Source organism: Cinclus cinclus, chromosome 2 (genome assembly GCF_963662255.1).
Source record: "Cinclus cinclus chromosome 2, bCinCin1.1, whole genome shotgun sequence".
Lineage (NCBI taxonomy): Eukaryota > Metazoa > Chordata > Aves > Passeriformes > Cinclidae > Cinclus > Cinclus cinclus.
Genome location: NC_085047.1, coordinates 51,247,533 through 51,262,309, shown reverse-complemented (window position 1 = coordinate 51,262,309; position 14,777 = coordinate 51,247,533). Strand labels below are relative to the sequence as shown.

Here is a 14,777-nt window from a genome sequence, read left to right as displayed (position 1 = left end):
GGTTTCATCATTCATACAGGTACGGTTTGTGTCATTTCTGAAAACTTGTTTGAAGAAATCAGTAGCTTGAGACAGAAGCCTTCATGCAGGAAAGCAGCAAAAATAAAGTGACTGGACAGGAATGAAAATCAAAATTCCATACACAGATGTATTTAACAAGTGTAATAAGTTTAGGGGAAAATTATTCATCTTGGAAATGGTGTTTCCTTTAAAACAGATTAACGGGTATCTTCATGTTAATATTTCTGTAGCTTTTCTTCTGCAAAACTGCTAAGGTCTTTACAGCCCATCTTAAGTGAATGTTTTGGGGATCAGAAGGATCCGGATTCCTCTGAATTTTATGTGATGTCCCTGAAGAGCTTTCATTTTCCCAGAAACCTATGTTGCAAGGCCTTGCCTACTGACTTGAGAGGTGGAAGAGACTTCCTTGATAATGTCAGCTCTATAGCCATACAGTTCTTAGAAGTAAAAAGGGTTGCTAACTGATGAGTATACTCACCTGCTTTCCAGGATGAAGGTGCCACAATTTTGTTCTCTATCCAATCCATCTATTTATCTATACTTAAGCAACACTGTAATGAGATATTAAGGAATATTGTCTTTGAAATATTTTATCTTCAATATAGAAGGCACATATTCATCTATTTTTGGGATGAAAGAGTCCTTTGTATTCTAATTTTTATTTTTAAGGATTTTGCATTGGGAATCAATCTGGCTTTCTCCCCCAGTCCCTGTAGGCAAAGCCATCAGGAGCTGAGAGACCTTTTACACAGAGATTCTTTTAAGAACAGAGGAGCTCCATCCATGCAGCAAGAGCAGAATAAGATATTTGGTCCCTGAAATTGTTCCACAAAATCATTATTTACAGATCTAGGCTGTATATCAGTGAGAATTTTTATCTGAGCAGATTTAATAGGGAGGAGGGTTAAATAGCATTGATATATTTTATTTGGAGGTTACTGATTTACTACCCGAAGTTGTACAATACGTTAATTACCAGAACAATTGGACCTATTGAAGCTCTGAAGTGAAAGCCACAAATTATCAGATAAATTTAGAGTTGTGTAATTTTCTCATAACCCTTCACTTGGAAAGCCTTTCTGCTTCCAGTGTAGGATGAGGTCTGGCAGCAGGGTTAACCCTGACCCCTGAGTGTTCTATATGGACTTGTTCATTTCTGCCACATTCTTTCAGTTTAAATTTAGATTTGCTGGGAGCTATTATGCCTCTTGTAATAAGCCTCATGACCAAACATTGAAACAAATATGCCTTTCATCACAGATGTTTTTGCCGAATAAGATTAGTGAAGAACACTTGAAAGCTGAAAAACAATGTGCAGAAGCCTTTGGTACAAAAGGCACTAACCTCTGAATGTCTGGAAAGTATTTTCTTCTCTGTGTTAGAAAAGAACAAGTAAGTGTTTGGATGATTGGGCACCTTGTTTTACCTCTAATTTTTTGAAATTTCATTGGTAGTAATGAAATTTCAGCTATGTGAATGAATACGGAGTCAGGATACATATGAATGTGTACATGTAACAAAGTCATTAAGCTGTTCTAAAATGGACTGTGGTTGCTGTAGGAAGTAGCAACATAGAACTGAGTGATTGCTAAATATATCTTAGTAAATCCTATTTGTTGGGATAATTCCTCTATACAATAGCTATCTTAAGCACAATAGCTGTATCTGTAACTGATTTTAGGAAGTTCATACCACTTGATTTTCTGTTTTCCATGGAAGATAATGCTTGTTCTATGATTATAGGTTTTTTAATCTAGCATGAGTATGTGGGACTTGAGAAATCTATATGGCAAAGGAATTCACTTTCAAGGCCAATAATTTGTTCTTGGCCTAGGATATGCCATGATCTTCATAGACAGCGTTGCTCTACCTTGAAACACTTATTTGACAAAGGATTCTCTGGCCTCACTTTCTACAGCTGCTCATCTGTGTAGGATAGGATATGAGGAAATGGTCTCAAATTGCAGCATGGAAGGTTTAGACTGAATATTGGGAATTTTTTTTTCTTTTTTTTTTTTTTTTTTTCACTATAAGGTTTGTCAAGCACTGGAACAGGCTACCCAGGAAAGTGGTGGAGTCACCTTCCCTGGAGGTGTTTAAAAGATGAGTAGCTGCAGCACTGAGGGACAAGGTTTAGTGGTAGACTTGGCAGTGCTGGGTTAGCAGTTGGATTTGATGATGCTAAAGGTCTTTTCCAAACAAAATTATTCTGTGTTCTAAGGGAGCATGTAAAAAGTGTTTCTGTACAGCACTTCTGTCTCTGTGCTTTCAAGGTTCTTCAAAAGGTAACAACGTTCCTATCCATTGCTGAATGGCTATGGCTCCAACAAAGAGAGACCTTGAGAATATATGGAAAGGAGTGTTCTCCCTGTAACCTTTTAGAGGAAAAAACAATGAATAAAGCATGCTGGGATTCTCTAGATAATTTAAAGTGAGATTTTTTTCCTTCTGAAGGGCAAGACACAAAAGCTTCCAAAGGCGCCCTGACCCTACTGCCTTTGCAGTTGCTATGGGCAGGAAACACTGGTACTCAGATCTTCAGAGCACTTTGATAGTGTCCAACCTAGTTGCTGGGGCTGAACACTGTGGAGCTGTGTTCCTCATGAATGGATTAGGCAAAATTTATTCACTGGCTAGAAGTCCTACTGTGCAGGCTGTATATTTTTGAATGTAAGTAGCATAATGTTTTTTTTTTTTTCTGTTTAGCAGGAATTTCAGGCAACCTTTGAAATACGTAGCCAATCAGCATTTGTTCCAAATGGTGCTTTTGTGCCAAATTTCCAATTACTGAATGGCATTTGTTAACTAGGCCCATTTGGCTTTATCTTCAAGGACAATGAAACCCCATCTTTTTCCTCATCCCCTTAATGGACACAATATAGAGTCTTACTGAACTAAAAAGAACTGAATGGAGAATGCTAGGAGATTTATAGTGTGGTGAAATTCCTTTAGACTTGTATTTTTTAGAAATTACTGTGATTTGAATTCTGTAGCATTAAAACAAGAAATCTATAAAAATAATGGAGTTTGGCTCATGCTGTTGTTTGAAAGAACATTGGTGAATATTGGAGGTAGTGTTCCAGTAGGTAAATATTTGTCAAGATAAAGGTGAAATGTGCTTCCCTGTGCATGGAGCTGTACTTTTTATTGTAATGCAGTATCGTGTGTGCTGTTGCATACATTTGGAGTCTTAGAAATTTTTTGAAGTCTTCGTGAATCATTTTTTATGGAAAATGCTAAATTGGAGAAACTTCTCAAACACCCCTCAAAATACTCTTTTTTTTGTTGTGGAACAGGAAGTGGTCTTTTTCAACATGTGGAAGTTGTTCCTGTGTCTTATTAAACTCAAGAATCTAAACTTCTAAAGTAACCTTCAGTGCTTGTCACCTGGCAAGAACAATTTTTGCATAGCTCACAGAAATCAAGCACACTTATTTCCCTATATGATTGTTGCTTCAGAATTGTTTACTATTTTTAAGTAAGAGAATGTATTCTTGTAGCCCCTTTTTCATAAATTTCATTTTAACTGTGTTGAGAAATAGAACATTCATATTAGATTTTTGCTGAATTTATACATTATTGTTTATGAAATTTACCTGGGTTTCCATGTTTTGTCCTTGTTGAGTCTTTTTTTTTTGAGAATTCTTTAGTATTGGAAAGACCAGTATATGAGGAAGCAAAACCACAGGAAAATATTTGCTTTGTTTACAAATGAGTGTTGTGGACATACATCAGTATGCACATTTCCTGTGTGAAGTCATTTCACTCAGAATGGATTCAGTATGAGAAGTGACTTTTGATACTCATTTTCTGTGGAACGTCATGTAGTTTACTTGGAAATAGTTGGGAAGACAATGGGAAGCAATCAAAGTATTCCTTAAATAATTTTAATAGCTGTAGAGTTGAAGTATATCTTAGCATTTATAACAGCATTTCAGGCAAAGTACTCAGAGGTTGTAAAAAATTGTGAAATTCCAAATAAAGATTTGGGAAAGTAAAAACTGGGATATTTATATTTCTGTGCTTTGAAAAATCCCTATGAAGATCATACTAGTCCTTCTGAAGGGAGCATGTGTTTGTTGCTAATATGAGACTCAATGTCTGATGATTTGGGACCTTAGTTGCTGTGAAGAAGATGAGTAATTCCATTAGCAATAATATATGTCAGTGTAATAGTGGAGTGAATCTTCTGGATTCTATTTGTGAATATTTTTTCCCTACAATAGAGAGCCAATTATAGTTATCTTTCTGTCCTACTTGTGAAACCCTCCTAAGGAAACAAAACACAGTAAAGATTTATCAGGTAGGAGTAATAACAGTACTCATCTATCTCCCCTAGGTTTTGAGGAGTGTTGGTTATGATGGTCTTAGGATTATGGCAGGATGAAAATGCATTATTACTGTTTGTCTGCTCATGCTCACTATGGAATTATCTTCTGTGAAAAGATATGTATTGTTTGTGAAACGAAGGAAGATGAAAGAACTGAAGTAGCTTCAGAACAGAGACATCTGGGGAGCAGTAGCTGCCTGTGTTGACAGGGAGGTCAGTGTGACTGGTTTTTATAGTGGATCATTAGAAGTGATGTGAATAAGGAAAACAAGGCATAATGCAGCAGAATTAATAGAGACTGCCATGGAGAGGTGCTTAAGGAGAGTACTGGAAAGGATTTTGAAGAAACTAAGGAATAAGCAAAGCATATTTGTCAATTACATTACAATGGATTAAAATTTTTGTTATACAGTAAAGCTCTTCAGATAAAAAGGAAAGATGCATCACAGTGACAAAGTGAAGAATTAAATATTCCCACCCTATGGGCAGAGGATTTTACAAGTCTAGAATTATAGTAAGGAATATAATGCAATGCACATGATGACCTTCAATATTCTGGTTCCCGTTGGCAACAAGTAATCAGTGGAGAGATGCTGAAATAGAAGCGGCTTAAGAAGTGGCATGAAAGTGACTTTAGTTTTAGTCAGGCTTCTACTTAGCTTGAAATAGCAGTGGGTCACCCAAGATGAAGTGTTAGAAAGCCATTCAGATATACAAATCATTTGAGTATGTAGAACAGCTATGAATATGTGTCATCAGGAGTAATAATTGAAGCTTTCTAAATGGAAAAATGTTGCTCAAGGCCAGGGAATGAACTGGTCATCTTTTTCCTTGGGTACTGGAAGAGAAAATAAGTATCTTCAAGTGACAAACAGCTTGAATATTTTAAGATTTCATGTATGTTTGATTTTTTTTAGACCCAACCAGAAAAAGAATCTGAATGGCCAGACTCTATGTCATGGCTTATGAAGAAACTGGAACAGTTGAATTTAGATATTGAAGAAGCTCTGAGTGCTGGATCTTCTCCCTCCAGTACTCCTTCTTCTAGAAGGCACAAGCAACTGGTAAGAATGTGTGTGTGTCATATGATACATTCTCTAACTTTTAGCTACAACACTCCTCAAGCCATAGTTTTCAGATCCAGCTGTATTTCTGAATAGGCTGAGGAGCCCAGGTGTTAGGATGAAGTTAAAAGTTTTCACTCAATAAAATGAAATCTCTAATTTCATTAGGTAACTAATGGTCAAATAACCAGAACTGTGACAGGGCATGCTTGTAAATTTTCTGTCAGTATGACTTAAAATCATTAAACACCTTTTTTATTCTAGGAATATTTGCATGCATGCTTTTCAGATTGTTAATGTAAGCGCTAGCCTATTAATACTTGTTATATTTATTTAAAGATATAACAGCAAGCAAGACACTATCTTCATTAAGAGTTGAACTATTGTCCCAGTCACCTCAGGACAACTAGATCAACCCTTCCCTTCCCTTCCCTTCCCTTCCCTTCCCTTCCCTTCCCTTCCCTTCCCTTCCCTTCCCTTCCCTTCCCTTCCCTTCCCTTCCCTTCCCTTCCCTTCCCTTCCCTTCCCTTCCCTTCCCTTCCCTTCCCTTCCCTTCCCTTCCCTTCCCTTCCCTTCCCTTCCCTTCCCTTCCCTTCCCTTCCCTTTCCATCTAGAGCTGCAGTCCTCTAGTTAAGAATATTTTGTGATGACAGGTGTCATCAGCTGATGACAAACAGTTTCTCAACCTTTTATTTTTAGGGCAAAGAGAGTTAAAGGAGCATGATATTATTTATTAATGATATTATTTTATTAATTTTTGAATAAGCAAGGTGTTTTTATATAAGCAATTAGTGGAGAATGACCAGCATGAGAAATAGAAGTGTTTGTTCTCTGCTTCAGGTATGATTAACTCAGTTCTTAAGATAGAATTGTGTGGATTTTTAGCTCTGAATGTTGGCTTGAAATTCGTGGAAGGTGATCTTTTGTGAATGTTTTTGCTGTCACTGCTGCTTCATTTTGTGAAAGTGAATTCTTAAATTAAGTATCTTTGTGGATCGTCACAATGTAAATGTTCATGTCTCTCTAGGTGGCAAGTTCAGAATCTTGCACTGTCTTTCATTTCTTTCTTGCTGTACCTGTCAGCCAATCAGAGCCAGCTCTGTCCAGTTGAATTAATTTCAAAATTAATTTGTGTATTAAGGGACAATGTTCTGTCCTGCAGGAGAATGCTCAATGTCTTCTGTCAAAATACAGTGGCAGTGTAGTCTGCTTTTCTGCCTGAAAGTGAAATCTCAGCTATCAGAGTTTAAACACTGCCCATTGTGAGACAGTCTGGTAACCAGTGATCCAAACACCCATTATTTTATGGATGTGCCTATTCTACTAAAGTAAAATCTGTGGTTTGGTTAGGCATCATTCTTCTTCCATGATGATTTGAAGATCATAGGATATGACTTCAAATGCATTGCTGAAGCATTCACTGAAGGGCATATTGCATGTACACAACAGAAAAATCTAAATAGCTGACATTTTCAAGTGAACTTTGATACATAAGAACAGCATCATTAGAAATGGTTGCACAGAGAATGCCATCACCAGCATCCCAGATGTTCGCACTTCTCCTGCAGCCTAGTCCTGAGACATCTTCTGAGTACAGAGAGGCCAGGACTTTCACCACAGCCTTTTTCCTGGGATATATGCTCCCACCAAAAGCCTCTTCTAGGGTTGTTAGGATGTTCCCAACACCAGCACCAAAGGTGTTTTGTTTAATATGATATATGAGCAGTTGCAGTCCTCTTTATTAAGCCACATCTTCTTCCTACTCTAAAGAATGGAAGACATCTCTTCATTTTGGTTTTCTTTGGACAGGAAAATATGTGAGTCAGCCACATTTTATTGTAGCCGTATTTGACAAACTAGAAATGACCTTTAAACTTCCAAGAGCCTATTTCAATACAGAAGCTGCACAGGTGACTTAATACTAAGTCTTTCTGATGAGACAAGCAAGATCAGAGCAAGAAAAAAGTCCTGGAAAATCTGTTGTGGAACTGATGATGGGATACCATTTGCTGTCTCCTGCAAAAGAATTTGTACAGCAAGGCAATTATGTGCTCTGATTTAAATATTAATGAATAATTTGCCTGAGAATGGGTGGCCTTAATTTTACTTTATAGTCAAAGAAGAGATAGATCCTCATAAATCTCTCCATAAATGTACTGTGAAGAAACAGATACCACAGATCTCAAAATGACAATTGCTGTGGAAAAAATAAGAGTCTGGTTTTCACACAAGTTGTATGAGTAGTTTACATTTTATCAGTTCATGCTATTTGTACTGCATTTCTAACTATAACTTGTAATTTGTTCCACACATATCAAATGTTTTCTTCTTGTCACTTGCCATGAAACTTGAATAGAAGGAAGGCCTCTCTCAAACATATGTTTACTAGTAACTGTGTAAATTTGAATTCTATAAAATGAACCACTTTTGTGTTCTTCATATGGTTTTATCCTCAACTGAGTGCTGACACAAGAAATTATGATTGACAGTGATTTTGGGTGAACTGTTCAAAGATGTAAGGCTGACTTTGGAGACTGAAGATCTCCAAAGCAGGTGACTACTGGACAAGTGTGAGCATGGTATGTTGGAGCTGCTGCTCTGAAAGTTGTTCCCTTAAGGGTGTGGACAATTTTTAACAGATAACAGAATTATTTCTTATGGCAAAGGCTCTATCTCAGAAATATATTTTGTCATTTAATCACTTGGTTGAGCCAGTCAGTTTTCTACCAAAGGATTTTTCACCGCTTCATGGAAGTAATTATTTGATTTTTGTTGGTTTTTTTTTACTCTGCATTTTCATATTGTGAAGGTATTTGTTATTAATAATATTTGTTTAAACTTTTTTTTTTTACTGAAGAAACCAAAATATGCGCTAATGAAAATCGACAGGGTGAATAAATATTGTGGCACTTATTGGGTAAGAGTAGGGAGTCTTAAAGTATTTTGGTGAGCAAATTCAAGGTGCTTTCTAAAACACAGTAACTTTTGTATGAATGCTAAGAGATTACTTGTTTCGATGTCTGTGTAAACCATAAATTACTACAGGTCAGTTTTTTGTTGGCAAATATTAGAAGGAAGTAGCACTGACTGGATTCCTCAGTAGCTGATCCAGAGAAGATTTAAAAGTAATTGGCTATAATCAAATTATTTTCTGAAACATTGTCTCACCAGTGCTATAAACATATGATTTAAGTGCAAAAAGCTGTACTGTCTGAATGTACCTTTCCTATGAAAAAAACAAAATCTTTCTTAGCAGTATAGAAAGAGGCACTTTGTAAATGAAATATCAGAAATAAATCACTCATACTGCAGTGTGTTTCCCCTGTTGTTTAATGTATCAATTTCATTGCCACTTAGTATCTTGTATTCAGTTTTAGTACAGAAAAAGCAAGAAATCTCCAGAACGAGAATCATATTTTTTTTTGTTTAGTCCTTTATTGCTTATGAATGACAGGGAAATCCTGTTTGGTTATAGTTACTCCATCTTATATTAGTGATATGACTTCCATTGAACAAAACTTTATCTAACACATTCATTTAAATCTTTTGCATTAGTATATTTTCTTCAAACGTTTCGGGGACTGCAGACTAATTATTTTGTCACCTTTTCAAAGCCTCCCCATTTTAAGTCCCTATAAAATATACTAATTGGGAACTGGGCAGTTGCTGTTAAAGGTCAGCAGCACATTTGTCACTTTGTGAAGGCGAAGAGCCTCAAAATGGGCTGATTAGAATGATTGTTCCCAGCACCTTGGGACTGCTCTGCAGTGCACCCATGATCCTGTTTCCCTGATTGTAGTATGAATTCTGCTGGATTGCACCATGTGTTGCTTCTTGCTTACTCACCCAGTTATTCCTTGGGCAAACCAGGATATGTGAAACATGGGGGAATGTTCTGCAGTTGGTCTCTTCCTGACACTGCATTCAGTGTGGCCCCAGAGTTAGGACATCCACCTTTTAAAATATGGTGTGGGAGTGGAACAGTTGAGTGAGAACTCCCCAGGTTTTGGGAAATAAGGAAAAATTTATTTGAAAAGTTCAGAATCTGTAATTTGAAAATGGGAATTTGCTCAGTCTCTGTATAATATACAAAACATGAAATAAAGTTAAAAGATAGTTTTAAAATAATTTTAATAAAACCATTTCTCTTTCTACAAAGTGATTTAGTTCCTTTAAGTTTAGGGAAGGTGTGCTATTATTGGTTGGTTCTCCATTTGTGTGTACTCCATGTTAAGGACGTGACTTCCCTTAATGTCTGGATGTCTAGCTTAGCAAAGTGTAAAAATGATGCAGCAGGTGCTTTAAAACAAAAAAAAAAATATTGAAATCAAATGTTTGACTTACATCAGAGGAAAAAAGAGGCTTTGAAAATACGAATTTCCAAAGTTTCTATCTTAGAGTTCACATTAAAAATATTTCTGACTTGTCTTTATTTATAGGGTTTTAAAAATTCTCTTACAGTCCCCTGTTCAGGTAGAGACAGGCCTTTATGGAGATCATCAAGAAAAAGGATCTCAGAAAAATAGAAGAGGAGACTACCAGGATCTAAATTGTTTACCTTACCAAGTGTCAACTGGAGCACGACCTAAAACTGATGTAAGTAGCTGCAACATTATCTGACTCACAGGTTCTGTAACCTCAACATTTACTATGTATAATTGAAATTGTCTGTGCATTTCTCCTAAATAATTTATTCCACACATATCAAATGTTTGATTCTTGCAAATATTGCTCTATATGGAGGAGTTTGGTTTGCAAAGCAGGTACAGATAAAAGTTAAGTTGGATTTCAGTTAGTGAGGCTCCAGGGCTGTGGGGTTCATCTAATCTGATTTTAGACCACTAATAAAAACTACTGTATCTGAACTAGTCACTCGGATCACCTTCATAGTCAATGGAAAGGAACAGGCACTTCTAAAGAGTAATTCATCTGGAGGTAACGTGTTGAATTCCAGGCATCAGAACCACTACCACAGCTTTTTCTTCATGGCTTATTTTAGAAGTACTCTCTGAGGATTTGTTAGCTTGGCAGTTGGCTCTGCCCAGTTCATGGTGAATTCCGCACTGCATTCTCTGCAAGCCTGGGTGCTCAGCTCTGGCATTTTAGTTAAATCCTATTTCTAACCAAAAATAGCAATATATACTTGGCGGTTTTTAATAAGGTGATGGCTGCAATCAAAGTCCATCAAAATCCATCAGCATGTTTTCTTAAAAGGCTTTGATTTACTTTCCCAATAGCTAAATGTAAGCTGCTTTAGGATCAGTGTCTTCATTTGGAAATGTAGATGGTTTCTGTCTACCTGTTTTAAATTACTTGTGTGCCAGCAGTACTTGTGATCATCATACAACATAAAAAGTGGCTACACTGGATTGAATCAAAAGTATTTATTGCCCTGTATCCTTTCTTTGGCAGTGGCCAGTGTTGGATGTTCAGGAAAGAAGTGTAAGGACATAGTAAGCAGATAGTAAGCCACATCAGCTTCCTTTGAGGTATTTATAATGCAGACACATTGAAGACAGACACTGTATTGCATTTTTGTAATAAATAGCCCCTAGAGTTTTTTTACTCTAACTGTGCCTTTTGTAGTCCTTTGTATTCGTTTGTTCTTTTGATATTCAATGTCTTGTAGCAATTATTTCCAAAGTTCAGTTGTGGAGTAGGTGATACCTTTTTCTTATTGTTAATTTGTTAGTGAATTATTATTTTAGCTACAGTTCTTGTACTGGCAAAAACTGAATCTCAGGCATCTTGTAGGAAGTAGTGAATATCTGAGGTTGGTTTTGTTTGTTTTCTTTTTTTCTCCAGCAAGTGACTTTATTTATTATTGATTTTCATTTTTCTGCTTATTTTACAATCATTCAACACCATGAGGTCCTCTTTCAGCAATATGCAGTCAGTTTTTGTTTTTATTAACCTCTGTAGTTGAATATCACCGGAAAACTCTGTCTCTTTTTATTCCTTCATTTTCCAGTTCACTTGTAAGTGTACTGAAAACATATCCATGAGACTGTCAAGTAAAATCCATCCACTGTAAAAGAAAATAATTATTCTTAACCTTCCTTTTTCACTTTTAGTTAGCAACAAAATCCATTTTTATTTCTTGACATCTTTTTTTATAGTTCCTCCTTCATAGTTTAGTTTGAGTTTGATAGTCAGCTTCATCAGAAGCTTTTTGAAATGGAAGTGTAGCAGCCAAATTGCCATATCTGCACCATCATTCAAAGAAGTTGGCCTCCAAAATCCCAGTTACTCTAACCCATTATTCTGTGTTACTCTCCATGTGCTCTTAAGCATGCTTTCTGGCAGTTTTCTGTCAAGCATATCAGTTCTATTAGCATCTCTTCCTCAAATTACCTCAGAGGCATTTGCAGACCTTGGCATCACATTCACCATGCTCTTTTCCTCCTATCCCTAAGCCAATAAGTGTTAGCAGCAATTACACATTAAGCAAATATCTCAGCAGTTCTCTTTCCCCACACAAGGTGCTTATTTTAAGTTATCTATGCAATTTTGATAAATGCAAAATCTATTATATTAAAGAGATCTTGAACACTGTTGTATTCATCTACCAAAGAATGATATGCATGCCACCATAAAAATTCTCTATTTCGTTAAATGAACCTACTCTGTGCACTGAAAAGGAAATTTGAAGGTTGGCTCCACTTGCTTCCTAATTGAAAACATTATTGTCTTCCCACTAGCTATTTCCTTTCCTTGGAAAATAAGTTTGCTATTTTCCATTATTGCAAAAGCACAAACATTTGTTCTGATTTGTTGCCTGTTCTAGTTGGAATAGATAAAAGAATTAATTAAAAAGAAACTTGCCAACTTTATTTGTTTTTTACCTTAGCCAAATATTCAGGCATGTACAAGTATCATAGCTTAGCTGCCTTCCCACTAGTACTATGTATTTTCAAAGTGGTGTAGCAGTAATACTGTTGTTTGGCTAGTGGTGTGTGGGTGGAAAGGCAGAGAAAGTAAGTTGTCGGGGTTTTATTTTTCTTTTCTGAAGTCTGCTTTTTTTTCTTTTTTGTTGAAAATCAGGAAATACTAATACAATAAAAAGCAGTTCTACGAATCCTCATCAGTACAGTCCGTGCATTTGTATCAATCATTTTTGTATACTGGAGTAAGAGCAGGGTAATGCAGAAAGTACAAATGTTTCTTAGGGCACCAGCGAGTCTAGAAGCCTACTGAAGGCAAGAATTTCTTGAGAAATTAGTGAGCTGTTTTTTAATTGGACAGTGCTTTAAATTAGGAATTAATGTTGAAACTGGATGTTTGCAAATATCATTCAGGAGAGCTGATAATTTTACTTCTTTCAAAGTACTGTTTTTGGTGCTCTTTTTCATGCAAATTCAAATAACGCTATGTCTAGCTCGAGGCATGCAGTCTGCACGAGTCTGTCATACCTCTCCAATACACAGATTTTTCACTGCTTATTCCTTAAGATGCAGATTTTTCTATATTTTTTGGGAAGGGTATACTGAAGTTGTTTTTGTTATAGTAAAATGGATGGGACCAAATGACAAAAGGTCTAATTCCTTCCATGTCACACCCAGGCTCCATCTGTTTAACTCCCATGGTCCAGATCTTATAATAAACAAACTGGGAGTAACACAGACATAAATCAGATATCTTGTATTCTGATGATCCAGTTTTTCTTCTCTTCCAATTTCCTGTGAGTCAGAAGGTCCAAAAGAACTTGTCTGTCTCCACTTTCCAGGCACTCATATACCCAAGCGGTTGAAAGAAACAAATACTTCATAAGTTGTTTTGATTAGCAAGTATAACACTGACCAGTTCTAGAAATAGCAGGGATACTTCAATTCAGGAGTGATATGCAGAGATTAGGCAGGACACAATTGTTTGATTCTCAATACAAGTCAATGATGTTAGCTGCACACTTTTCATGGATACCAACTAGGCCAAAGGCCTAAAAGGTACAATGATGGGTTCTTTGGCAAACTTGTCACAGTGGGTATGCTGTTTGTACATGTCTTTTTGTGACTTGCACTTCTTACGATATTTTGGTGGAATAAAAAAGCAAATCATGGGTTTAGGGCTGATGTTGCCTGTCCTTCCCTCCCCTTTCACCCCCCCTCCACCCCCCCTCCACCCCAGGCTGCCTCAGTGAAACCTTCTTTTTGAGGTACTACAGCAAATATATACCTAAGGTGGCAGGGAAGCCAGGTACTTGAGAGACAAACAGCAAAGTTTCACCTGACAATTGCTAGCATTTGTAAATCCATGTCTACATTATAGAGCTTCCATTAAATGAGAGGAAAAAGCCCATCTTCAGCAAGATACACATTGCCTTGAAGTAGTTGCCTGAATGGAGGTTTCTTTTTGACATGCTTTGTGCCCTCAAAGTGCTGAAGTTGCTTGGTCAAGTATTTGAAGAAGTGACTGCCCATGGCATGAGCGCTTAGAGCTGGATAAACTAAATCCCTCCCAGGGCATATAAAATTACAGTCTGGCATTTGATGGGTAGTGCGGGCCTCCCTATGCTCTGAGCAGAGAAATCTTTGATAGTCTAACTTAAGAGTCTAATGGTGGTGTGGTATGAAATACCCATCAGTAAACTCCCTCTAGCTCTTGCAGGTAACACAGTGTGCTCTGCACTATGCAGTCTGTGAACAAGCAAGAAAACAGAACTCCATGTCCTGGTAAAAAGGGCATTTCCTTTATCTGTTGTAAGTCTGCATTTTTGTTTTCTTTTAAAGTACAGTTGAGGAGCACAGTTCTGATTTCTTATGCTTTAGTTTGACAAATGGCTTGAACATATTAAAAAAATAGGGCTAAAATTAATTATTTTACAGTTTTGGGGCTTGTATTAGCCTGGATTCTCAGTCTGAGTCACTGCTCAGAATTGATTATGTAGGCTGGTGCAAGAGAGGGTCAGAGTGGCTGGAGATGAAGCAGGGTAAACTGCTTCTTTCACATCAGTGTCAGCTTCTGGTAGTTCAAACTGTTTGTGAACTATAATTTATGTGTGCTAAGCCACTTGATTCAGAAAATGAGGAGCAAAATTGCCTTGTAACCTACCTACATGACTGAAGTGTTTATGATTCCTTCAAGATTTTTTCTTTTTTCTGAGAACTGTGAGTTGATGCTATAAATAGTGTTGCAGAGTTTAGGCCAGAGGTTCCAGCGATGTCTGATGTCTTCTGATATTGCTTAGAAATACAAAACTAATAAGGCAGTAATCTATGGCTATTATCTCTCTGTAGTAAGTGTAATGCTTGTCTGACCCTCTGACTATGTTTGAGGCAGAGAAATTGAAAAATATAAACAACTGAAGCAAAGTCAGAATCACTGTTTCTCGTGCACTACTTGTTCAATATTGCTGATCCTGGACA

The 14,777-nt window shown here is 36.8% G+C and overlaps 1 protein-coding gene across 1 annotated transcript in view; it reads left to right on the top strand.

The window, feature by feature from the left end:
• The window catches only part of STARD13 (StAR related lipid transfer domain containing 13), a 239,075-nt gene that overhangs the window by 23,705 nt on the left and 200,593 nt on the right, over positions 1 to 14,777 (top strand). The window contains exons 2-3 of the mRNA XM_062514702.1: positions 5,269 to 5,415; positions 9,877 to 10,011. Coding sequence (XP_062370686.1) covers positions 5,269 to 5,415; positions 9,877 to 10,011 — 282 coding nt within the window. The remainder of the gene's footprint in view (positions 1 to 5,268; positions 5,416 to 9,876; positions 10,012 to 14,777) is intronic.